General features: G+C 33.3%; 3 protein-coding genes across 11 annotated transcripts; 1 reads left to right on the forward strand and 2 right to left on the reverse strand.

Moving 5' to 3' along the window:
* Positions 1-654: 654 nt before the first annotated feature.
* Positions 655-1,838, reverse strand: LOC107933339 (TLC domain-containing protein At5g14285). The gene has a single exon (XM_016865526.2). It carries the CDS (start codon positions 1,623-1,625, stop codon positions 873-875), a length of 753 nt encoding a protein of 250 aa, XP_016721015.1. The 5' UTR covers positions 1,626-1,838; the 3' UTR covers positions 655-872.
* A 4,115-nt stretch (positions 1,839-5,953) lies between these two features.
* Positions 5,954-10,286, forward strand: LOC107933368 (cyclin-dependent kinase G-2). Of its 6 annotated transcripts, XR_005925850.1 has the most exons (8): positions 5,978-6,136; positions 6,284-8,202; positions 8,820-8,955; positions 9,076-9,164; positions 9,361-9,472; positions 9,560-9,666; positions 9,773-9,950; positions 10,022-10,286. XR_005925850.1 is itself a non-coding variant. In XM_016865555.2 (7 exons), exons 2-7 carry the CDS (start codon positions 6,512-6,514, stop codon positions 9,870-9,872), a joined length of 2,235 nt encoding a protein of 744 aa, XP_016721044.1. In that variant the 5' UTR covers positions 5,978-6,136; positions 6,284-6,511; the 3' UTR covers positions 9,873-10,286. The 6 variants fall into 6 exon arrangements, 3 of the variants coding, with proteins under 3 accessions (XP_016721043.1, XP_016721046.2, XP_016721044.1); XR_005925851.1 differs by adding an exon at positions 9,250-9,263 and having other exon boundaries at positions 5,965-8,202; positions 9,773-10,286; XR_005925849.1 differs by having other exon boundaries at positions 5,965-8,202.
* A 4,383-nt stretch (positions 10,287-14,669) lies between these two features.
* Positions 14,670-25,112, reverse strand: LOC107933367 (urease). 4 transcript variants are annotated; one of them, XM_016865549.2, is made up of 19 exons: positions 25,009-25,112; positions 24,521-24,723; positions 23,258-23,331; positions 22,949-22,994; positions 22,516-22,621; positions 21,662-21,804; positions 20,807-20,917; positions 19,613-19,776; positions 19,143-19,521; positions 18,958-19,066; positions 18,461-18,600; positions 18,184-18,321; positions 17,991-18,082; positions 17,120-17,249; positions 16,843-17,001; positions 16,259-16,426; positions 15,950-16,084; positions 15,710-15,781; positions 14,670-15,188 (listed from the first exon to the last, which is right to left on the reverse strand). In XM_016865549.2, exons 2-19 carry the CDS (start codon positions 24,644-24,646, stop codon positions 14,967-14,969), a joined length of 2,514 nt encoding a protein of 837 aa, XP_016721038.1. In that variant the 5' UTR covers positions 24,647-24,723; positions 25,009-25,112; the 3' UTR covers positions 14,670-14,966. The 4 variants fall into 4 exon arrangements, with proteins under 4 accessions (XP_016721038.1, XP_016721039.1, XP_040967645.1 ...); XM_016865550.2 differs by lacking the exon at positions 25,009-25,112 and having other exon boundaries at positions 24,521-24,935; XM_041111711.1 differs by lacking the exons at positions 21,662-21,804; positions 22,516-22,621; positions 25,009-25,112 and having other exon boundaries at positions 24,521-24,934.
* Positions 25,113-26,136: the final 1,024 nt, after the last annotated feature.

Genomic DNA, 26,136 nt, shown 5'->3' on the forward strand with positions numbered 1-26,136 from the left:
CGAAGAAGAAAAATATTTGATTTTCGATTTCAGATTTGTGACATTTAAATTGCTTCAAAGAAAAAAAGCTAGAATTGTAGAAGGAAAATAGAAAGCTTTTGATTTGTGTAAGCAATGTGAACTGAAACCATATAATAATAATTAACAACTCAATGACTTAAAATGAAAACTTTCAAATAATTTCAATAATTATTTTATAATTTTTTAAAAATTGATAACTAAAACATAAACTTATTAATAGTTTATTAACCTTGAGTATAGTGTAACTTTTTTTATCTTTAATCTCATTATAAGTTCTTCTATTTTATATAAATATATATATATTCTTTTTGATATAATGCTTAGAACCCAACTTGTAATTAGAGAAATAATACGTTTTAGCGCATTCAAACCTACAACTTCCTACATTGGCAACAATACTGATGTCCATCAAGTTAAGACTCAGTCAACAAGTATAGTATATTTTTAAGTGGTTTGTAACATTTAAATATCAAATTCTAATTATAGTCGAATTAATCTATAATTGGCAAAAAAAATTGATCATTATGCTCGATTTCAAACTTGATTATTTCGTTTCGAATTCAATATAATTAAAAATATAAAATAATAAATAATAAAAATTCGATTATGTTTGGGAACTAATAGAGATAAGCATTACGATAGGAGAGCTTGAGATGCTCAAGATCCGAATTCGAATATAAGGAAATATATATAATGTTACATAAAAGGCACAGTAAATCTTACTGTACAAATTGCTACAAAAACTTGAGTTAATCTAACTGTCAAGGAACCCCATGAAATCACCTATAAATTATAATCTTCAAATCATATAAATCTATTGTTCTTTAAAATTGGAGGCAGCCCCCAAAATTCTATGCCAATTTGTTCCTAGCTTTTCTTCTTTTAAACCAATCTATCCAATGATCAAACACCCAAACTATACTAATCAGAATGGCTGTAACAATCACAATCATCCAAGAAACCCAAGCCCATACCGGGATTGAATCCCCAGCCATCTGATTTATGTAAAACACCCCCATTTTATACACAAAGAGAGGTCCAATGATACCCCTAACGATAGTATAAAAGGCAAAAAACGGAAGAGATATAAGGTCGAACACCTTACCCGCAACAGGAAGATCAGCTTTACGATACCCAGCAAGAGTCCATACGTTTTGACAGAAGCTAGTGATTTCAGCTAAGATAAGAAGAACAAGAAGGGCAAACGACCCATGTTGAACAATGAACCGACAAGTGAAGAACACGTAAAGGGTAGCTAAATGATGGAGGATAAAGAGGGTATCATTGGGGAAAAATATTAAGTAATGAAGAAGGTCGATTGAAAAGTAAGAGATGCTGAATTCGAGAACGGTGTTATGGAGGAAAGTGTTTGGTGAAGAGAAAGTGGGTGGAGATGGTGATTTGGTGGTGTGGGTTGTTAATGCGTGGATCGCCATGAAAACAGCTGTGGTACCATGGGTTAATGAGATGAAGCAGCTTGAAGCTTCAGCACGGTGTTTGGGATCCCAGTTATGGAAGATACGAAAGTAAGCTAAGAGGTAACTGGAGACGAAGAAGAAGATGAATGTAGGTAAAGTTAGGGTTTGAAAAGAGGGGATCCCCATTGAAACACAGTAGAAGAACCGTAAAAAAAAAATACAGAGATAATTTAATGGATAAATTAAGGTGATTTTTTTTTTTTAAATTTTGAGTGCTTTAAAAAGAGAGGGGAGGAGGGAAAGGGTGAGGTCAAATTATGTTGTCGTTCCTTTATTATACTCGATTTTGTGATTTGGTCCTTTTATTTTAATTTTAATAAATATTTCAGTAATTTTATAAAAAAAATATTTAAGTGACTATTAATACAGTTTACTCGGAAAAACTAACTAAGATGTAATTTCAATTTTAATTTTTTTGAAAATTTAAAGAATAATAAAAAATAAAAATCAATGTCACAATATTAGAAAATATTTTAAGCGAAATTTAATCGGATTTGACTATTTGGACTAGTTGATGCCACTATAAAATGTGAAAGTACATGTCATCATATCCGTTACAGAAGATAGTAACCTATTTATTACTTAATAAAAGATAAATTTAATAATTATTTTATTTTATTTAAGAATATATTAATCTTTATCAAACAATATAATTACATTCCGTATTTAATTTTAAAAAATATATTAAATAAAGTTTATAAGTTAAAATCAACATTTAATTTTTTAATATTTATTTTTTCAACACTTAAAATTTTCAAGTTTATCAAACATAACTTAAATTGATCCGAGCTTTGTAGTAGAAGGACATGTCGAGTACTTTCACCATTATAAAGAGCATATTATTTATTAAATTAAAATATAATAATTAAAACTTAAAATTTTAGCAGGGACCAAAATCACAATTTCCACGCCTCGAAACGGTGATTAAAGGGCGTATCTAAGTCGGTGATATGGAGAAAATGTTGGGGAGATATTTTCCGTTTACTTGACGCTTGGGAAAGAGAGTGCGTGCACGTGACTAACATTAGATGATTAGTATGATATGAATTCTATATGTTTAATATATAATTTGGTACTTAAATTTAATTTTGATGTTCAATTTAGAGTTATTAAACAAAAAATTTTAATTTGGTACGTGAGGTTTTTTTGTCTTAATTTGATACCTGAGTTTGACTTCAATTTTCAGTTTTATACCTAGTATAATCGACTCAATGAATGTTTGGCATATGTACTCTATTAAAAAATAAATACTTAACTGGGAAAAAAAACAAAGCTTAGGTGCTAAATTAAATATTGAAACCAAACCAAAATTTTTAAAATCGATCGACGATCGAACTGATCAAACTTTCAATTCTTGGTTCGATTAATTCAATCAAACAACGAGGTTTTAATTGAATATGTTATTAACATTTCATAAATATAAATTATAGAGAAAAGTGGTTCAACCACCAGTCAACCGTTTTTTTAATCTGGTTCCAAGCGGTTTGCTCAAACTTCGATTCAAACCTTTGTCTGGACCGATATACTAATTGATTCTCAATCTAACCCATTTGTTTGGTTAGTTCGGCCTCGTCTGGTCCCAACAATCATGAGCCAAGCTCAAGGATCAATTTGAAAAATGTTATGTACCAAGGTGAATATTGAAGCAAAAGTTAGACACCAAATTGGGACAAAAAGAGTTTAAGTACCAAATTGAATATTGAAACTAAACTCAAATACCAAATAATATATTAAACTGTTTATATATATTAAATTAATGATACTTTAATAATTTATTAAATTATGGTTAAATTACATAAATGACACGCTAGTTGCTTGTTATGCTTTACGCTGTATAGGATATTCGCTCATTCGTATATTTTCAAATTTCAGCATAAAAGTATCTTCCTTTTTCCATTCCCAACAAGTTATGGCCGTCGAGAAGGACGGAAACGGATAATATCAAATTTATTCTCGTTTTATTGTTGGTATGTTTTGCTAAGGGGCAAATTAGGGAAAAAATTTTGGGAGATTATAGTTGAATAATCAGTTTTTGAAGGGTTAAAATGCCATTTTATCATTTTATCATTGTATCAATTTGTAATTTTATAATTTCTAAAGATATTAACTTCAATTTTATTGTTTTGAGGCCCTAAATTTGTTCAAAGGTCGACTATTGACCTAAATTTGAAAGTCCACTCGAAATATGAAGAGTTTGCATAAAAGTATGAGGCTATAAAAATGGACGCCAACAAAAGAATTTAAGCTTGTTTAAAACATAGGACGAGTTTGAGCTTCAACAAAGCCCAACTTGAGATCAACTCATACTCTTCTTTGTAATATATCTATTTTATTTCACGTTCAAGCTCAAACTTGTTCAAACTATAAGATTGTAATATATCTATTTAAAATATGAATTGAGCTGAAGCTCCAACGTTTAATGTCCATTTAAATTATGCAATTTATATAAAATAAAATTAAAGGTAAACTATACCTGTTGTTCCTAAACTTTGGTTAAGATTATGTTTTGGTCCTTGAAAGGGCTAATAACCAACTTGCAAAAGAAGCCATTAGTATTATTAAATTGTGACATTTTTGCCACTCATTTGTTACCTTTAGTTAAAATGAGGACGTGACATGTTAATTTAAAGGGCTAATAACCAATTTGGTCCCTGAAATATAAATAAAATAGTGTTTTTATATTTTTAATTATTTTCTTAATAATTATTCTAATTTTGTTTTAAAAAATTAAGAATAAATTAAAATTAAATATAAATAATTAATAAAAAATATATTAATATTAATATTAATATTAATATTAATATTAATATTAAATAAAAATAATTATATTAAAATAAAATAAAAAATCCTCCCTTCTTCACTCTGTCCCTCTCCTCTCCCACCCTCGTCCCTCTTTAAATTTGGATATGGATTGGATTTAGATATTTTAAAGTCGACTAATTCAGTTTTGGTTTTTAAAACATAACTCGGACTGACTAAACCATTTTACCCAACCTTTGCAACCAACCTAAATTCACAACCAAATAAATTAAACTAAAAAAACTGAAATCAACTTGTTTGATTGGTTTAGTTGGGTTGGCCCCACTTTTGTACACCCCTAATCTTGAACGCTCAATATTGCCAACACAACCAATGCCTCATTGGCTTAAGGTATTTTAATTATATTGATCAGAAGTTTTCATCGGCTCAGTCATAAAATATTAACTTTGATCTTTTGTGAATATATTTAAAATACGTAAATCTAATTTAAAACACATACTTCTATTATATAGAAATTTTGTACTTAACATGTTAAAAAACAAAAAGAAAATGTTAAACAGGAAGCCCATTTAGTTTATTTTCAACATGTTAGACAGAGTTAGAAAATTTGTATTTAGTATATTGAGATAAAAAAAAAGTTCAAAGTTAAAAAATTTGTATTAAAATGTTTAAAATAAATTATTACTTTCGAAATAAGACAAAATTAAAAAATTTTCATACAATTTAAAAGGCTAAAATAGATTATTGAAATATTAATTCTAAGAGGGGCTACTAAGAAAATATACCATTTAACTCATGAGAGGCTACACCTCTTCACCGCATCCAAGCTATCAACATGTTAAATAGATATTTGTGTGAAATTTGATTTAAGTACTTTCAACGTGATGGGTTTAAAATTTGAGTTACCATTTAACACTTACACCAATTATTGGACTTAGAATGAAGGCAAAAAGATAAAAATAAAGAGCCATAATTAAATTATAAAAATTGAGATCGAAAAGTAAAATTATTATATTATTTTATAATTTTATAAAAATTGAGATAGAAGGTTAATTAGAAATTTAGAAGGGTTTAAGTAAAAATATTAAGCCCGAAAAATAAGTTTGGGTAAAAAAATTAGACTTGTTTAAAATACGAGTTGAGCTCAAGTTCGAACATTCAAGATCCAAGCCTGACCCAACCGATTTTTTATTTATGTATATATATTATATTATCTTTATATTGTATATAAATGATAAGACATAAAAATTAAATTAAAGTAATATATAATATTATAGTGTAAAGAAAAAACAAGTTAAGATATCAATATATAAAATTCCAATAAATAAAAATATATAAAATTATTAAATATAATAATAATATAAATATACATTTTTAAAAATTAAAAAATAATATGGGCAGGTCTAAAACGGATTTAAGTTAGTCATTTACAAATATTAACAAACTTAAATAAAAATTTAAACTCATATTTTAGATCGGGCTTGGGTAAACATAAAATTTGTTAATAACATACTTAAATCCGGCCAGTTCGGCCCATAAAAACCTCTAGGCTAGATTGGTGAAGGAAGAGCTTAATAGATACTTTTAAGGACTTAATCAGAACATTTTAAGCTTTTAGGATCAATTCAAAATCTAATCCATAATTTGAGGATGTCTTTTAAAGTTAACCCATATCTGTTCTCCCTAGTAAAATAAAACACATCGTTTCGTTTCGCAAAATCCTCTCTTAGCCTTTCGCTTTCTATTTTGCGATTTCTCGCGATTTCGAAAGTCGAAAGCTCTCTACTTTTCATATTCCCTATTTTGTCCCTGGCGACCCGGCGGCGATCGCCGACTTTCATCGTTACGTCCATGTTTTTCCGTTTTCGTCGCTATCGGTAAGCCCTAGATACTCTCAATTTCCTTTACTTTCTTAATTTCGTCGAGGGATTTGAGAAAATTGAATATTGATATATCTAGGGTTTATCTTCTTCGTCTTTTTCCTTGATTTCTATTATGATTTGATTGTTTTTCGAGCTACACAGAGCGCGACTCGAGGATCTGATTCTTCGGTTTGGTTGTTTTAGCTGCCTTTTATTTTAAGGTTTCGTATTGATTAACCTAGTTTGGGCTTTTATTTTTTTGGTTGAAAGTTGGGGGAATTTTGGCTAAGCTTGTTGTGTTCGGGGGTTTAGGGTTTTATAAGTAAACAATTCGGAAGGAATTTCTTGAATTGGAAAGCGGTTGGTTTCTGAATATTTTGAAATTTATACATGGCTGCTGGGAGAAATGGGGGTTATCATGGTAATGGGTTTAGGAATAGAGATTCTGAATTTGAGGTGACGAGGCGGGAAATTGCTAATTCTAAGGATTATGAGCCTTCTAGGAATGATAGCCGTAATAATGAAAGGCGAGATAGAGTTAGGGTTAGGCAAAAGGATGTTAAGGAGAGGGAAGTGGTAAATGGTGGTTCTCTGTCCTCTTCGAGTAGGGATTCAGGTGGCAGTAGTGGTGGTGGAGAAGGTAGTCGGGGACCCAAGCGCTGTGACTTCTCTCGTAGGGTGGTAGATAAGGAGCCTGGTGAGTTGTCTAGTGAAAGTGGATCGGAGGATGCCATAGAGTCTGAGTTGACTATTAAAAATAGTGAGATTTCGAAAGCAATGGATAATGGGGCTCAATCTCCTGTGGGAAAGAAAAGGAAGTTTTCGCCTATAGTATGGGATATAGATGACAAGGTATTAAGTAATTCATCGAAAAGTAGGATTTCACCAGCAGTTACAGCTGCTCCTCCTCCACCAGCAGTGCCTAAAGTTTATCACAGTTCACCTAACAATGTCTCTGGTGGTACTGTACAGACATCTCCTGTTAGAGAAAGAAAAAAGCAGAAATTACAACCTCCTTCACCAGTTGCTGCTACTGAAATTGCTGGATACTCCACTTTGGAATCTCGAATCGATTTGGATTTTTCCCCACCTAAAGAGCAGGTTAACAATCAGGATGCGGGGCAGCTTGACGATGAAGATTATGTACCGACCAGACATATATCTTCCTCAAGATGGGCGTCTGGTGATAGTTCTCCTGGTGATGAGGGTGAAATTTTAGAAGATGAGGAAATGCCTAAAATGAGGAAAAATTTATCTCTTCTGGAATCAGCCCATAAAAGATTTCAGAATAAGTCGACAACTCCAGAGCTTGGGGAGCTTAACAGGGAAGGCTCTGAGGGAGTTAGAGCTAAATCATCTGAATCTGATGAACGAGCTGCTCGTTCCAGGTCTGGAAGTGGGAATGATTCAGAGAAGGATGACTACATGGAGATTGATGTTGAACATGATAGAAATGACAGCAGTGTAAGCGAGTCTGATAGAGATGCTGAGAATGAAAGTGACTCACCGGTTACGCCAGAACCTCCAGCTCCTCCTTTAAGAAGTGTGAACATGCTTCAGGGATGTAGAAGTGTAGATGAATTTGAGAGATTAAATAAGATAGATGAAGGTACTTATGGTGTTGTTTATAGAGCTAGGGACAAGAAGACAGGGGAAATTGTGGCATTGAAGAAGGTAAAGATGGAGAAAGAAAGAGAAGGTTTTCCTCTGACCTCTTTGAGGGAAATAAACATTCTTCTCTCATTTCATCACCCATCGGTTGTAGATGTTAAAGAAGTAGTTGTAGGGAGTAACCTTGATAGTATCTTTATGGTTATGGAATACATGGAACATGATCTGAAAGCGCTGATGGAGACAATGAGACAACCATTCAGCCAAAGTGAGGTTAAATGCTTGATGCTTCAGCTACTGGAGGGTGTCAAGTATCTTCATGACAATTGGGTTCTGCATCGAGATTTGAAGACATCTAATCTGCTTTTAAATAACCAAGGTGAATTGAAGATTTGTGATTTTGGGTTGGCTCGTCAGTATGGAAGCCCATTAAAACCATATACACATTTGGTTGTTACTCTTTGGTACAGGTGAGATGCATGCCATTGATTACTTTCCTGATCATAATTGTCAATGAAATAAAGTATATAGGAGATTTCTTCTTCATCGTTATTTTTTCATGTGCTTGTTTGTGAATGGGTGTTTGGAAAATTATTCTGAATTGTTAATTTGGGTGTGCAAATGTTGATTATTGACAGGAATATCCCTTTTTTTTGGTTATTATTATATGTTTTAATGCTGAATAGTAATACATCTAAATTCTTGAGGTTACGTTACTTTGGAGAAGCCTTTTTGAATTGATGAATTGTTATCTGGGCTTCCTGTTTTGCGGTTAATGAGAAGTATGGATCCCTAATGCTCTATAGGCCTGACCTTTTTTTTACTGCTTGTAAACATTTTAGGCTTAACCTTCTGCTTTTGCACTGTTAATTTGTCTTAAGTTTGCTTGATTGAATTGTTAGTTGGACTTCTTTTTTCGTGGTTAATGAGAAGATAAACCCCATATGCATTAGGGTGCTAACTGGTTTTATTATTTGTAACTTTTACTTTTGCACTGTTAAATTGTCCCAAGTTTGGTTGATCAATTATCTGAGCATTTATATTCTGGGACTTAAGTAGTTAGGAGTTCTTTATGTTGGTTTTGCAGGGCTCCAGAACTTCTTTTGGGAGCAAGACAATATTCCACTGCAATTGACATGTGGTCTTTGGGTTGTATAATGGCTGAACTACTTTCGAAAGAACCACTTTTCAACGGGAAAACTGAATTTGATCAACTTGACAAGGTGAATTAAATTAGTTGATCTTAGCATTTATTAGTCATTCTTTCTGGCTGTATTATATGGCTCAATGTGCCCATGGTGTTTAATGATCTTTGATTTGTTGCATGGGTTTGACTATTGCAGATTTTCAGAACACTGGGCACACCAAATGAGACAATATGGCCTGGTTTTTCGAAGTTGCCTGGAGTCAAGATCAATTTTGTCAAGCATCAGTAAGTATTAGATCTATATAATTTGATTTTAGATTCAGTTGAGTGTAAACTTTAGGTGGTCTTATTTTTCCCACTGTTTTCCCAGGCTTCCAGCTTTGGGTGATTCTGTTCTGGCTTTCTGGCCTCCATTGGTGACAGTACAGTAACACAGCATTCATTTCTGTTTGTATTAATGGCTGATGTATTTTCCTTTCAGGTATAATCTATTGCGCAAAAAATTTCCAGCCACGTCGTTCACTGGCACACCTGTTCTCTCTGACGCAGGATTTGACTTACTGAATAAACTCCTTACTTATGATCCTGAGAAGGTGAATAACTTGGCTTGTGTGTATATTTAGTTACCTTGCCATTATTTCTTTCGGATGATTTATGGAGCCTTCTGATATCACTTTCAGCGTATAACTGCTGAAGCTGCTCTTAACCATGAGTGGTTTCGTGAAGTTCCTCTTCCCAAGACCAAAGCTTTCATGCCCACTTTCCCTGCCCAACATGCTCAAGACAGGTATTGAGCAACAGAAACTAGAAGACTTCACATGTATTTTATCCTAGTACATTTGCGTTTGTATTTATTATTATAGTTCTGAATAAGGTCTTTTGCATCATGTTAGGCGAATGAGAAGAATACTGAAGAGCCCAGATCCTTTGCAAGAGCAACGTAGAAAGGAGTTGCAACAAGGGGAACTAGGGACTGGTGGTCTATTTGGCTAAGAGAAAATTCATCCATCAGTGCTGTTTGATCTTCATTTTTTAGAATTTTCTCATTATTGTTAGAGGGCCGTGTTTGAGGTGAGAGACATGCATTCAACGGAAGTTGCGAACTTTGTTTTCAGAAGATCATTCTTGCTGTTTTTTAGCAGGCACTGATGATGTTTTAGCTGGAGATATTGGTTGCCTCTTCCTGTGCGCCAGATGTTTTGCAGGTTATATTGTTTTCCAGCTTTGTTCATCATATAAAAATGCATCTGACACTGCTTGCATTGCAAGGTGTGGCTATCAGCCTTTCTTCTTCTAGAAATCAGTTTCAGCTGAGACTTGTGTAACATATTTTTATTGGAACAATGATGTAAACCTTCCTTTTATATCTGGTTTTGAATATTAAAAAAGAAATCTGGATTTCTTCCATCTATCAGTTCCATCTTTTTTTAATATTGACATTGTGTTTGCAAGAGACGGTTGGTGTGGAGTGGAGGAGACATTCTCTGCATTTCATTGACGAAGAAATTGACAGTAACCATTATGCATCTAAGGTAATTTATTAATTCAATATCTGTGGTATGTTCTATAGGCATATGCATGCATTGTCCATCCATGAGGAATTGCCTTTGCTCTGGGAACAATTATTTGTGACTGTGTTGGAGATGTGGAGGAGAGTTGTGACCTGAAATTGCTGCCATAAGAAAATTTTCTTTTCTTGTATATGTTTTTTTAGGATGGTGTTTGCTAGATTTGAAAAGAAATTTTGAAGAGCTGAGATGTTGCAACTGTTTCTCATTCTTCCCTGTTCTGATATGTCCAAGATTTGTTATTTTGTGATTGTGTGCTTTCATGGGGACAAGAGGTATAAAACCCAATTTATATTTTGTCAAACATTAGGAGTTGGCCTCCAAACTATTTTTTTCATAAATTCTTTGTTTATTGATTTGACATTCAATTTGAACAGCTAATTTGATTTCTATACTGTTTATTTGTAACCGTGAACAAGCTATTCATCACCGATTAAGTTGAAGAACATGCAGTTTATTTTATGCCTTTTCATATGATCATACCAAATGCTATGCTTGTACTTCCCAGCAGATGATTGGTTTTTGTTGCGATGCCTAACTTGGTCTTTAGGATTTCTAGGAAAAAGTAGGTTGTTGCTGGGATGCTGGTTCTATTCCATTTAGGATTTTGTAAATACTTGAATTTGCTAAAGTTCAGCACTAAGTTTATGGCCACGAGTTAATGATTTACATTGTCATTTGTCAATAAAAGTACCATGGAGGCCCTTGTACTAAGAGTCGGACTGCATTTTGCTCCCTCTACTAAAAATTGGGCAAAATAGTCTTTGTATGTTAGATCAAAAGCGCAAATTGATCTTTTGTTAAATATTCCATTCATTTCTACTATTAAAAACTGGTCCTTGTATGCCAGCATGAGGTATACGTGGCTGTTTGGTTATTCTGTCAACTACACGTGTTTTTAATGGTAGAAACTGATGAAACTTTTAACAGAAAGGACCAATTTGCTCTATAATCTAACTTACGGGGATTAATTTGCCCATTTTTTGAGTAAAGGGGACAAAATGCAATGACTCTTAGTATAGGGGACTTCATGGTACTTTTATGTCATTTGTCTAATTTTTAACACAAATGATAACCTTTAGACATTCTCTAACTTACTATCTGGTTCTCTTTTGTACTCATTATTTTAGTTTATCTGCTGTGTGTAATTTGGTTGGTCCGCAATTGAAACATCTCCTGAAGACATGAAAATTGATTTGTAATTTGCTAGTTGATTTTTATTATATTTCAGTTATGGCCTTAAGTGATCCAAGCTTATAATTAGTTTTGGAATCCTTTATGACATATCTGTGAATGTAACTGCAGTCTCAAAGCAAGCAGGTTGAGGAGGTTACCTGCATATTGTGGATTTAATCTAACTTCCAATTAGTTGTTCCTTCAGGCTCAGTAGAGGTACCATGCAAACTTTGGTCTGTTACAATATCTTAGATTAACTTTTTCATTTTAATATTCCTATCTACTGGTTAAGTAGCATTTGTCCTTGTTATTTAATGTTATTGCTGAGATGTGTTTTTAATTCTATTTAATTATAGTGAAAACATTAAAAAACTGAATCGAGAACGAATGGACCTTTCTGTATCTTCTATTTGTAGTTTATCTAATGATCCAATTATGGTTTTAGTCCCTCTTCTATGCTGAAAATTGTGATTTAACCTTCTAGATTGGTATAATTTGGTCTCTCCACTTTTATAATGTTTTTAGTAGGTCCAAATTAATAACACCGGTAGTTGCTGTTATTCAAGTGATGATGTGATTTTTTTACTATTATTTGTTCACAGTCAAGGCTATGTGGAAATTCAGTAAATCATGTTCAAGCATTGATAAATTTACACGTTGGTTGAATATTTAAGGTTTTTTCAACATATGTCAAATTATGTCAAATCATGTTCACGCATTGATAAACTAACGGTGTTATTAATTTGGACCTACAGAAACCAAATTATGTCAAATTAAAGTTATTAAAACAAAATTTCAACATAGTAGATAGACTAAGCCCATGATTAGATTATCTAACCTTAGGGAATAGTCAGGATAAGGTTGTCTATATAGTTAGAATGGATGTGACCATTGTAATTCTTAAGAGTTCCATTTAGCTGTATGTGCCACTTGGGTTACCTTGGATTGCAATACTTAGTATTTTAGACTTAGAATGCATATAGTTCCAATTGATCTGCATGACAGTTTTTAGAATGGAGTTGAAAATGCCAAATTATTGCGTAGATAGGAAATTTTATAGGGAACCCATGTTTTGTAGGTGCATGTGTTCATACATTCCACTTAAAATGTTTTGAGATTTTGTTAGTAGTTTCTTTGTCTAGTTATGTTCCCAGTCTCTGTACTCTTTTTACATTAAACATTTAGTTAACTTTAATCCTAGGATTTTAGTCCCTCTATGTCTAAGAACTTACATTAAATTAGATTATGTGGTAATTTTAGAATAAAAGACTTCGCTCCCTTGACAAATATGACATTGTGGAAGACTAAATAAGTACATAAAAATGTAGAATATGGGGTTAAGGTTTTTGATTAGGGTGAGTATTTGGTATATTGGCAGTTTATTTTTTTCAAGCTTTAAAAAATTGACGTGTCCCTTTTTTCTTTAATATATATTTTTTAATAATTTATTATACTTCTATAGGATGCTTGTCAACCCTTGATCTTGCTTGTAGAGTTTAAAAACTCCAGTTGCAGTGTACCAAATATTTTCTCTAGGTTTTTCATCACTATAGTGGAAGTTGATACTTTTTAAATGAATTTAAATTAGTTGTGTAACAATTGAACTTTAATTATTAAATCAAATGAGTATATGTGATGAGTACAGGGACGGGAAGCATAGTTAGATTTTTCCCCTGTTTAAATTGTATTCCATGTAGGTTAGTTGCATTACTGTCTACAGTTCTATTAAGAACTTTGGAAATGAACATCATCAATTACCATTTAGCAGAAAAAAACTTGCAGAAGCTGCAATGGCAAACATATGACCACAACTCCAAAAGCTGCCATATTTGAGATTAAGTCGAATCGTGTTCAGTCTTTTAATGCATTTGTTAGAAATTGTTCAGTCTTCCATGTGTTGTATTGTTCGAAGATGACCTTCTTGGGTATTGTTTTTGGTCGGGATTGGCTTAGAGAGCTTTGTGGGAGACGAAACTTGGATTGTGGGCAGTAGTTGTGTGATATGTTTTTCAACTTTTGGTGGAGTCGAAACGCATCAACATCGAAGGTGAATTTCGTGATGTAATGTTTTTAGGTTACATCATACTTCCCGAGCAATGACTTCAATTTAAAGTTTGTTTGCTTTCGGAAGTTACTATAGTTGGAATCTGATTATCGGTCAAAACTTCCTATGCAACACAAACGTACGTTGGAATAGTATTAATGACCAAAATGATTTTATTTAAACTAAAGATTTTTATATGAAATTAAAAAAAAAACTGTTTTTAGTGAGATTTAAACCTAAAGTATTATTTAGCTTTAATGTCAACTTTAAATAAATATATTATATAAATGTTTTTACTTACAAATCAATTTTATTAAATTGTATGAAATCAACTTTTTTTTTTTTGAAAACTTACCTAAGTTGATTTAATGGTACTACTGTCAATGCCAACTAGTTAAAATTTAATAATAATTTGAATTTAATAAATTTTCAAAATTATCTTTGAAAGCAAATCTAAATTGTCAATGAAGCCAACACAGAATTTGACGTTACGATAACAGAAGGACTTGATAAGTTGGATAATCTCGAGGATTCAATAAAATCATTTTGAAGTTTAAATAGTAACTTAAAATTTGAACCGTAGCGGTCGTTTGATATGATCAAACCCAAATTTTTAGCAATAATCATATGGATCATTTACCATCAGGTTAACGAATTTAACGACATATCAGTTTTTAATATTTGCGCACATCACTACGTGGACAAAAATTAGGAAAAGTTTGATAGGCTTAAATACTAAATTGGAGTAAAAAAATATTCAGAGATCAAATTGAGAAAAGTAGCAAGTTTTGCGAGTATACGTTGACAATGAATGAGTTGTTAGAATTATGTTCTTTCGAGTCAACTGATGATCTTAACAGAATCCTTTTTCTGTGCCAGAAATTGAGAAGCACAATTGCAATAGGGACGTAATGTTTGAGAAAACTTAGCGAGCTACCTAGAGATAATAATAGTATTAATGGACCAGATCTGATCAAAACTCTGGTAATTGTAGCACCGAGATTAGTGAAAAATTTTATTCCTTTAAACCATCATAATATTCCCAGTCTATGACGCTGTATGATGTTATTTAAACGAAAACGAATTTGGCTAAAGTTTCAGCCGACAGAGGCTAGAAGAGGAAATAGTTCCGATACGTGGGAACCATAGTTGCAGCGTCACAGGCAAGAACCTCACCATCGGCTTTCATGATACACATTTGACAATGATTGTAACATTCCTTTTCTATGATGCCATATGACGTTTAAAAACAAAAAGTAAAAATACACGGTGAAAGTTTTAGAGCATTACCGACCGAGACTAGAAGAGGAAATAGTTCTGAGACAAGGGAACTGTTGTTGCGGCATCACAGGTGAGAACCTCGCCATCGGCTTTCACGATATACGTTTCGGGATCTACTTCGATATTTGGGAGAGCATTGTTGAGCTTCATGTTGAGCTTGGTTAGATTTCGGGTATTACCAACAGCTTCTACTCTCTTCTGCAGTCCATATGACTCTTTGATTCCGCTATCTAAAGCAGCCTGTTTGCAAAGGGTTGATGTAAAATTCTACTTATTCATCATGTATGGCTGAAACCGGAAAACCCAAAAACTAAATTCTGACTGTAATGTTTGGTCTGATTTTGATTCGGATTTTATTGAATTTGATTTGGTTTTAGTCGGATAATAATTCAACATATTTGGTTGGGTTTCCTCAACAGAATTAAGTTCTACTTTTTATAGTATAAAAGTACACATTTTAATTCTAAATTAATGAAAGAAACTTGAAAAAAATGTTACTATAAATAACAATTTTAGAAGTTTTAAAACTAATGAACTGAACTGGTACGAACGAATAGACTACATTTTGGGCTAGTTCGGTTATCTACGGCATTTGGTTTAAATAAAAATCAGTTAGGTCATCTATGACATTTGGTTCGGTTTATAAAATCACATTAATCATATATATATATATATATTAAACTGAACCGAACCATTAACAATCCTAGATACGTGTGTCTGTGTATATATACATAGAGAGAGACAGAGAGAGAGAGTCGTGCCTTGCTGACGAATGCAATGGAGTTAGCACTTGCAGCCTTGCCGAATGCTCCAAACATTGGCCTTGACAACACCTGTTACAACCGATATGGATATATTCAAATTAAAGAAAAAAAAAGTTCATGAATTTTAATAGTTATATTTCCTACTCATGTCCAGATATGAGTTGAAAACAAACGTTAGATGCAAATACTACAAAGGGAAAAAAAAAAAAAAAGGAATCGTAGAATATAAAATGTTACCGGTTCGGGTGTCGGAATGCTTGCATTAGCATCTCCCATATTAGCCCAAGTAACTTCACCACCTTTGATCACCATTTCAGGTTTTGCCCCAAAAAAGCTTGGCTTCCATAAAACAAGATCAGCCAACTTTCCCACCTGAAGAAGATATTCGCATATTATTGACGTAAGCGAAATTAAGGGATCAGAAATCTTGAGCCAATGGATTTTGAACCGATTTGCTTCAAATGAGGAGGCTCGGAACGGTTATGAATGCAATCGACATCCATGTAAGGAAAATAAAAAGTTGAAGCAACATAATAAATAAAGTACCTCAACCGAACCGACAAATTCTGCAATCCCGTTAGCAATGGCTGCATTTATGGTGTATTTTGCTATATAACGTTTGATTCTTAGATTGTCGTTGTCTGAGTCTGCAGGACCAAGTGGTCCCCTTTGTGATTTCATCTTGTGAGCGGTCTGCCAAGTTCTGCATATCACCTGGAAAGAAATTCGAACTTATTTCAGCTTTATACCACATGCAGAATGAGAAATGCATGCAATATATATATGTATTTAACCCTCCAAAAACCTTCTAAATACACGGAAAAAAACATAAAAGCAATTGAATATACCAATGTAGGACCAATGCCCGTATTTGACACTTATACTTAACATAGTAGAATATTAATGCTCACCCGATAGGTACTTCATAAAAAATAAAGAGTTGGAGGAACATAGGTCGAGTCAAAGAAGACATGTCTCTTGTTTCTAACAATGTTGAAAGAACCGAACAAGATTGTTTATTGGTTTGAACCGGTTTAAAGCTGGTTTGACCAACCAATCTAGTCCGAATTTTCCATCCAAGGTTTCCACCTTTGATAGTCCTTTAATTATACAAAAGTTCAGAACAAAACCTCGCCAATGCGACCCATCGCCTGTGAATCTGAAGATATAATGCTGATTACCCCCGTGTCGTGCAATATGTCTTCAGCAGCAATGGTTTCCGCCCTAATCCTTGATTCTGCAAATGCTACATCTTCAGGAATATCCTTGCTGAGGTGATGGCAAACCATCTGCTAAGATAGAAATGCATGAGAATGGAAAAAATTGAGCATACCCGCATCGGATACATACTCGTATCCGACACTCACCCCCCAAGTTCAAGCAATAGAGCTGTCATCCTTTTCATACCAGCATGTCAAGATGTTCATCTATAGTATTGGAAGTATAAGGGCGAGTCGGGTTTGTTGAGGAAGGGAGGACGTTTTTAACGCCGCATACTTTGATGATATCTGGAGCATGACCACCACCGGCACCTTCACTGCAAAAAATGACATATAATAATCAACATCAATGAACTAAAACCGGACCGGTTAACCAGAAAATTAAGAAACAAACAGAACTCTAACTTGTTCTGAAACAACAGAATGATATTCATACACATTGAACTCGTAAAAGTAAAAAATTTTAAGATTTGCTTCCACAAAGCATCCAAATAGCCTTTAGTGAACTTAGTAACCCACAAATATGTCATATATCCAATTTCTTCTAACAAGTCAAGCTGCTTTTTATTTATGTGTGTGTGTCAAGGTTTTCAGAACCAGACCGGTGGTCATACTGGTCAGGCTACCGGTTCACTGGTCCAACTGATTCGACCAGTCTAATTAAATAAATCATTAAAAAAATCATAAAAATTTTAAAAATCCGGTTCAACCGGTTCAATGCCCTTCTCCAAACCGGTACCCCAAACAGTTCCTAGTCCAACTGGTCCGACTGGCCAACCCGGTTCAAACAACCTTGGTGTGCATGCAGTGGGGTTGGGGCAATGATTTAAAAACTGAATTGGATTGGCCAGTTCAACCAAGAGCTAGTAGCTCCGGCAGTTCAAGCATAATTATGTAACCAAAAACCAGTGAAATTGAGAATCAAAAACCGGTTAACCAAGTAAAAACTCGGATGGACTGAAATTTGTTAACCAGAAATCAGAAGTTTTACTAGTTTGATCTCCATTCCAGATTTTTATTTATTCATTAATTGGGGAATGGGAGACATGAGTTCATACCTGTGATAAGTGTGAATAGTTCTTCCTTTAAATGCATTAATTGTTTGTTCCACAAATCCAGATTCATTCAAGGTGTCAGTATGAATATTAACCTGCCAAAGTCAATCGATATAAACGATGAGTTTATGGTTTAAAATGTAACTAAAAGAAAACGAAAAATCTCGGAAATAATTGGCAATTTTGTTTATCTGACTTGGATATCATAAAGTTCTGCAACAGCCAAACAACTGTCTATTGCAGCAGGTGTAGTTCCCCAATCCTCATGCAGTTTCAGTCCCATTGCTCCCGCTTTGATTATTTCATGTATTTCTTCGGGTTTAGAACCATTTCCCTACATAAGATAAATGAAGAATCCGCAAAAATAGAAAACAAGTCATTATGGCTAAGCTGAAAAACCAATAAAAGCTTATTCAAACCATAGTTTTCGATTCGGTTCTGGTTCAGCTAGTAATTGAGTAATTTAAGCTTACCTTCCCTGTGAAGCCAAAATTTAGAGGGAAGTCATCAGTGGACTGCAGCATCATTTTCATTTGCGACGGAGCTGGCGTACAAGTAGTTGCACGTGTACCTTCAGCTGGTCCTGTCCCTCCTCCAATTAATGTTGTGATGCCTACACAAATTTGGAAGAGTTCAGTGTATAACTTATTAAATATTTAATAAAGATGTACGATTCGATGTTGTCCTAATCCATGTCCAATGCTTAGCCCCAATACATATTCAGACATTGATATGAGGTATGATGCTCGACATATAAAGAAAAAATCTAGAAAAAAAATGTACTCGTATCGAACACGTACCCGTATCTAACACTCACCAAAACAACAGTAACATGGACTTTATCCCTTTTTTAACTCTCCCTTTTTTAACTCTCTTGCTCTAACCGAAAACAAGCACATAATGTACTGTTCGTGTATGTTCCTGTTTTGGTAACATTTTTAGCTAATGTATGCCTGAAAATGTAGCTTACCACTTGATATAGCTTCATGAACCAACTGAGGACATATGAAATGCACATGACAGTCGATAGCCCCTGCAGTTACGATCAATCCTTCTCCGGCAATAACCTCGGTGTTAATCTGCAAGTTGATGGTATCAGTCATTAGTACAGCAGATAATTATACTCGGACACTGACTTGATACGAGAAAACTTACACCGATGATCATGTTCTCAGATACACCATCCATGGTATCTGGGTTGCCTGCTTTCCCGAGTTCAACAATACAGCCATTTTTAACACCAATATCTGCCTTAAATATACCAGTGTAGTCGATGATTACAGCATTTGTTATAACAATGTCTAAAGATTTATCTGGTAGATGCCCACAAGATTGTCCCATGCCATCTCTTATAACTTTTCCGCCACCAAATACGCATTCATCACCATATATGGCAAAATCCCATTCTATTTCGGCATACAAATTTGTGTCACCAAGCCGGATTTTGTCACCGGTAGTAGGGCCATACATGTTAGCATATGCCTCAGGAGAAACTGTTGTGGTAAAATCAGAATCTTCTCCAGTCAAGCCTTCGCTGCAAAATGAGCTGTGGCGTTAAATTTTCCATATTTTAAATGGATTGAAATAAAACAGACAACACTAAGTTTCTAGCTGAAGTTGTAAACCTAGCATCTGCATCTTCCGTATTCCCATAACCTTCAATCCTTATGGTTTCCATCACCGTTTCGATATTGTTGTAGTCAACAGGGCCATCAACAATTCCGTTTCCTCCTCTGATCACTTTGTTACCACCAATGCTAACTAGCACAACTGGTTTACTTTCTCCGGGCTGGAAAAGGTAAACATGTTTCAGTCAAAGAATAGAGTTGGATTAGATCAAATTTTATCTTGAAGCCACGAAATATGTTATTCTGACTCTTCATTTTCCTTTTTTAAGTACTCTTGTCCAATACATATCTAGACAGGGGAATGGAGATATGACCTTCCAAAAATCCTCAAAATACATAGAAAAAAATTGAATATACCAATATTAGACAAATAACCCATGAATATACCAAAGGAAAATTTAATTCAACTCACTTTTATGGATGAACTTTTATCATAACTCTATACCTGCCAATGTAATAATAACACTAGGAATGGCCCCCATAGATCAATAGAATAATCGGTTTTCATAAAGAACAAAATTATCATTATAGATTCTGAGGCTTCCTCCAAAATCAGTGTCTACCGGTTCAGTTTTATACTATGTTACTTGGAGTTAGATGTGAGTATGTGTCTCATACGAGTATATTGAATTTCTTTTTCCAAGATTTTAATATTTTTGGAGGGTCTTTGTACGATTATATCTTATACCTGTATCTGAATATACGTTGGACATGAATGCCAAACATAAAACCACTTCATAAAGATAAGTTGAAGAGCCGAACCAACATAAGTTTCATTAACTACCAATATCATGAAAAACATCAAAACCATGTTTTTATGTCATTGATTCCTATCATTTCTTGCAAATCCAGGGGCAAATTTCCTAATAAATGAAAATAAGAACCACTCTTGTAAAAAACAAAGCGAGAGTGCCACTTTTTTTTTTTTAATAGAAAGGGACTAATCTATACCAATGCTGTTTTGACTTTTCATTTTACTTAATCTATTAGTATCAAACACCTGTATCCAACACATATTTAGACATGGTAATGAGTAGGATTCTCCAAATATATATATAAAAAAAAAAGAGCAAAAATTGAGCATCCTTATTGCGGACGCAAATGATCAATGAATAACCATTAATTGCACTTAATCAATGAATCAAACAATAAACTTCACTACAGAAGAAGGTTAAAAAAAATGCTCGAAACCTCAAATCTTGTAGCTGTTCCTGCTCGTATATTTAGCCGCATACCATATGCTCTCCTTCGATCGAAAACCAAGTAAGGATTTACCTCGATAAAGTGATAATGGCTTCCTACCTGAAAAATTGCTGAATGATTAACACAAAGATTGTTCAATTCTTCCAGAGAAAACAATTAACAAAACTGTATTGGTTAGCTATATGGTACAATATTGTATGTCACTTCTCTGCTCCTATGTAAAGCATATTTTCGTATCCAACACTAACACTCAAAGTCCAAGCAACATAGGTATGTACACAATTATAGAGTGATAACAAAAGTTATGTTGTTGGCACTCTTCATGCAATACATAAAGATATAGGGGTATGATCTCTAAGGATTCTTCATACAATATTAGAAAAACCTAACCATATACGTATCTGACACTCACACTCAAATCCTAATAACATAGACCAAAACTGATTTGGAATTGATCAAACTAGGTAAAAGTATCATTGAGGCCCCTGCACTAGAAGTAAGATTGTACGTTGTACATTAGATCAAAGAACAAACTGATTCTTTTATTAAAAAATTCATCCATTTTCACCATTAAAAACTGATCCCTGTACGTCAGCAAGAGGTACACGTGGCATGCTATATGTCATTGTCTGGTTATTCTGTTAGCCATGTACAAAGGGATGACATTTTAAAAGAAAGAATCAATTCTTTTATCTACGTACAGGGGCTAATATGCACATTTTTTTTAGTATAAGGGACAAAATGCATCTGATTCTTTATACAGGGGCTTCCATGGTACTTTTACCATCAAACTCTCCACACGAAAAATAAATTATATGAATAAAAAAAGATGGTTTGCAACACCTGAACTGGCCTGTCTCCTCTGTTAGTGACATTGAGTCTTACTGCTTTCCTGCCTAAATTAAGGCTAATAATCCCATCTTTGAAGATCAAATCACCGGGAACCATTTTATCTTCCATTTCGAGAAATTTGTCTGGGGAAGGCACTGCATTATCAATCTTCTTTTAGTTCCCATTGGACAGTTCACGTTTTCAAGCAGTAACAATTCCAATCCAACTAAACTGCATAATCTACTAAATCTTCTAATATAAAATAAGTACGAAAAGACTTATATGACAATTTTATTTAGGCTTAAGTGTAAGTGTCGGATATTAGTATACGTCTAATATGGATAGTACAAAAATTTCCAGATTTTTGTGTACCTGGAGGATCATTGGAGGATTATATTTTCACTTGTATTCATATATGCATCAAACAGAGTACTTCAAGAAAAATGAAGAGTCGGAGCAACATAGCTTATTGATATGTTATGAGGTTTGGATTTCCAAAAGCAAGGTAGGTTAGAGGCGAAAAGAAACGGAAAAGAATTGCAACTTGAGATGAATGTAGTTTGAGCTTGAGCCCTATTATTCTATTTGAGGCCAAACTAGCAAAAATCTGTGTGGAAAATATGTTTTCCGACTTTCATTTTGTTTCAAATATCCATGTCCGACCCATATTTGAATATGATTGTAAGGATAATACCCTATAGAGACATGGAACAAAACTTGGAAAAAAATATAACATACCCATGTTAGACACATCAATATCCGACACTCACACTTGGGTCCAAATAACAACTAAGATCACTCATATATTTTCCATGTATTCTTTGAGGAAGCCTATATACCCAAATATATACACATATATGGCCTACCAGGTAGAAAAGAACCATATAATGCAAGGTGAAGGTCTCCATTTTCACTATTCACCACATTGTGAACGGTGATTAACTTCGTCCCATCGGGAAATGTCCCTTCAACCTTAAATTAAAATCACAATTAGTTTACTTGCATTGTTGATTTTGAAAGAAAAAGAGTTTATGATATAAGCTGATAAAGTCTGGAACAACGACACTTCAGGCCTATATTGCTCCAAGTCTTCATTTTTCTTAAAGTATCCATAACTGGCACTTGTGTCCAAGACATGGATATGAGGACATGACCTTCAAAGATCCTCTATACACGTGGAAAAATTCAGAAAAATCTGACCATATCTACAAAAGAATCCTTAGAGGTCATATCTCCATATTATTGATGAATTGCAAAGGAAAATACAATACCAGTTATGATTACGTAAAACATATTTACCTGAACAGAATCCAATAGATGTGGAACGGCTGGAAGAACTTGCCTCCTGCTTAAACATTAACTAAAATTACTGTTTATTCAAAGCAAAACATCAGTGAAAGCCTACGTTACTGAGATTTTGATTTTAATCCGGGTATGTGTCCAATAAGAGTACGTTTATTTTTTTTTCTAGTTTTTTTTTTTTCCATATTTTTGAAGGGTCATTAGAGGATCATATCTCCATATCCATGTCTCAGAATGAATCAAATTTAAGTGTCAAACACCAATAATTCAAGAGAAATGAATAATCTGAGCAAAATGGTTTCATACCTTCCCAGAAGTCGTTGACCGATGTCCATCAATTCTGCCACACTCCAGTTACCATCACGAACAAACTCGAGAATCTACGGTGGAAAAACATATCAAAAGGGATATGAAATCGAAATTTTCATTTTCTTTGAACATCTTTAAAAAAAATCAGAAAGGGAAAACCGGTACATAGCAAATTATAGGCATGTAATTGACTTAGCTCTTAAAACCAATAACTTGATTAATGAAGAATTTCTAGTGAAGTCCTTTTTTAACAATCCACCCTATGAAGAAACAATGAAACTAAATATCCGGAGCATGAGAACACCAATTACATAAAAACACATAATTTTCATAGAGAAACATACCCAAATAGGCTTTCATGGGGAAAAAAAAAAAAGAAGCTCAGCAGAATCAAACAATAAATCATCAGGTTAGAAAAACAAGCATGATCAGAAGGCATTAAATGATAAATTTAAAAAATGAGTTCATTCCCACGATCCCTAGACTCTTCACTTTTCTTAAAGTACTTGTGTCCATAGGTGTCTGACACATTCTCCGAAAATAATCATACAAGCATCCAATACTCACCCCTAGTCCAAGTAACAAACTAGCATCCTAATGTATACATATATTATACAAAACTGACATTGAACGTACCCTTATCAGAAATATACTCATACACATATCCAATACTCACCCCAAGTTCGGGTAACAAATTGGCATTCATAAAGTATGCATATATTATACAAAACTGAGATTGAACATACCCTCATTGGACTATACCTGTAATCAACACTAGGGGTGTACTTGAGCCAAGCTGAGCTCAAATAGTAGCAAACTCAAACTTGAGCTCGACTCAAAATTCAAGGCTCGATACTCAGCTCGAGCTCGATCGAATATTAGATAATCAAGCTACTCGAGTTCAACTTTGATTAAGCTCATTTATCAATTTTTGTACTCAACTTCAACTTGAGCTGGATCAAGCTCGTTCATACTTAACTATATAACGAGGGTGAAATTGTAATTTCATAATATAATATATTGAAATGAAAAGGCTCGATTAGGCTCGCAAGCCATCCTGATCGAGTATTACAGTACTTGAATTCAACTCGATTGATAACTCAAGCTGCTTAAGCTCGAGCTCAGCTTGATAATTACCGAATCGAATTCGAGTTTTCTTCTAGTTGAACTCGCCCCTGTCCAACACTCGCCCCAAGTTTAAGTCACAAATTGACATTGTAAAATCAACACATACACAAAATTACGAAGAATAGGAATTACCTGAGTAGCAATGAGAGCAACAGCTTCAGTATAATTGAGCCTAAGCCCACGAGCCAGACGCTTCTGAGCAAGGTACCCTGCATTATGAAGGCCAAGCTTCTCCACTTCTTTTGGGGTTAATTTCATTATTGTTTTAACTCTTTATTGAACTTCTTTCATTCAAATTCAATGCCCAGACAGTTTCTTCACCGCCAAAAAAACTCCTAATCAAAGATGTATTATCATTTTCACAAAAATGATTAAATTGCTTTCATTATTAAGAACCAAAACCATTTTTTTTAAAAAACCCAAAAATGAAAAGCTAAATTTCAAACGTTTGATCTAAATTGACTAAGAATTCCAGTAACTTTCCAATCAAAATCTGAAATAAGAAAGTAGCTGAGAATGATAAATTCATTACGACATTCCCGTAATTACATTAATTGCTGCTGTAATTTCTAAAATGATTTTTTTTTAATAAATAAATAGAGAGAAAATTAAAGGGTTACCTTTTTAAGGACACTGAAAGTGTTGATAGTTACTCCACCAGATGGTGTGATCACATGAGAAACTCTGCTTTGGATTTTGAGAGCTGGCTATAGGATGCTTGTACATTATGCTTTTAAGGTTGTACCCAACCTACTTACATATTTATTAATTATATATATTATTATTATATTCTTCTCTGACTTTGTAATCTGATATAAATCGTATTTTGATAATCGTGGTTGAGTAATTCGTTACTTTCTACTTATAAAATTTAATTTTTGAATATTAATATGAGATATAAATGATATATCATGTATTATCAGTTATATTAATTTTTAATTGTATAAATAGATTTTTTAATAAAAATGACATATTTACTATTTTATTTAACATATAAAGATTAATTTATCTTTTTTAATAAACTGTAGAATACAATCTATTTCTTAATACAACGGTTTTTATGGTACTTTTATTCATATAAATCTCAAATTTAGGTAAAATGTATCGTGGAGGTATTGTATTAGATATCAGATTACATTTTTTTCCTCTAGTTAAGAAATGAACATATTAATCCCTTTAAATCAGATTAAAGAGTAAATTGATCATTTCCGTTAAAATTTTTATCTATTCTATTGTTATAAACTATTATGATTAACAAAATAACTAAATAGTGACACGTGATATGCTAAATGTGCTTCATGCTTACGTAAAGAGACTAGTTTTCAATAGTAGAAATTGATGGAATTCTTAATACGATGACTATTTTACTGTTTGCTCTAATATACCAAGATTAATTTCCCAACTTTTGAATAAAGAGATCAAATTACAATTTAACCTTTAGTATAAGGACCTTTATGATACTTTTATCTTCATACTTATTACTCTGAAATATTTAAATTTGAGATGCTAGTTTAATTTGGTATAATTAATTAAAGTTTTATTTGCATAATTTAATCAAATTGAATATAGTGTATCAAATTCTCATTAGATAAAAATTATTATATATATTTTTAAAAATATTTATCCTCTAATTTAAGTGATAGCTCTTAGTCCAAGCTATTTGTTGGTTGTGATTAGTTAATTCGATTTTGTAGTGGTTAAAATAGATTAAGTTAATTGATTGTCGATTATGAATATTGATGACTTAA

Source organism: Gossypium hirsutum, chromosome A04 (assembly GCF_007990345.1).
Source record: "Gossypium hirsutum isolate 1008001.06 chromosome A04, Gossypium_hirsutum_v2.1, whole genome shotgun sequence".
Lineage (NCBI taxonomy): Eukaryota > Viridiplantae > Streptophyta > Magnoliopsida > Malvales > Malvaceae > Gossypium > Gossypium hirsutum.

Coding starts and splice junctions, on each gene's coding strand:
- LOC107933339 (XM_016865526.2), bottom strand. CDS start 1,625: ATGGGGATCCCCTCTTTTCAAACCCTAACTTTACCTACATTCATCTTC.
- LOC107933368 (XM_016865554.2), top strand. CDS start 6,512: ATGGCTGCTGGGAGAAATGGGGGTTATCATGGTAATGGGTTTAGGAAT. Junction 9,473..9,559: donor TTACTTATGATCCTGAGAAG/GTGAATAACTTG, acceptor TATCACTTTCAG/CGTATAACTGCTGAAGCTGC. Junction 9,667..9,772: donor GCCCAACATGCTCAAGACAG/GTATTGAGCAAC, acceptor GCATCATGTTAG/GCGAATGAGAAGAATACTGA.
- LOC107933367 (XM_016865549.2), bottom strand. CDS start 24,646: ATGAAATTAACCCCAAAAGAAGTGGAGAAGCTTGGCCTTCATAATGCA. Junction 18,322..18,460: donor ATTTTGGCTTCACAGGGAAG/GTAAGCTTAAAT, acceptor TATCTTATGTAG/GGAAATGGTTCTAAACCCGA. Junction 15,782..15,949: donor GCATTCCGACACCCGAACCG/GTAACATTTTAT, acceptor CGGTTGTAACAG/GTGTTGTCAAGGCCAATGTT.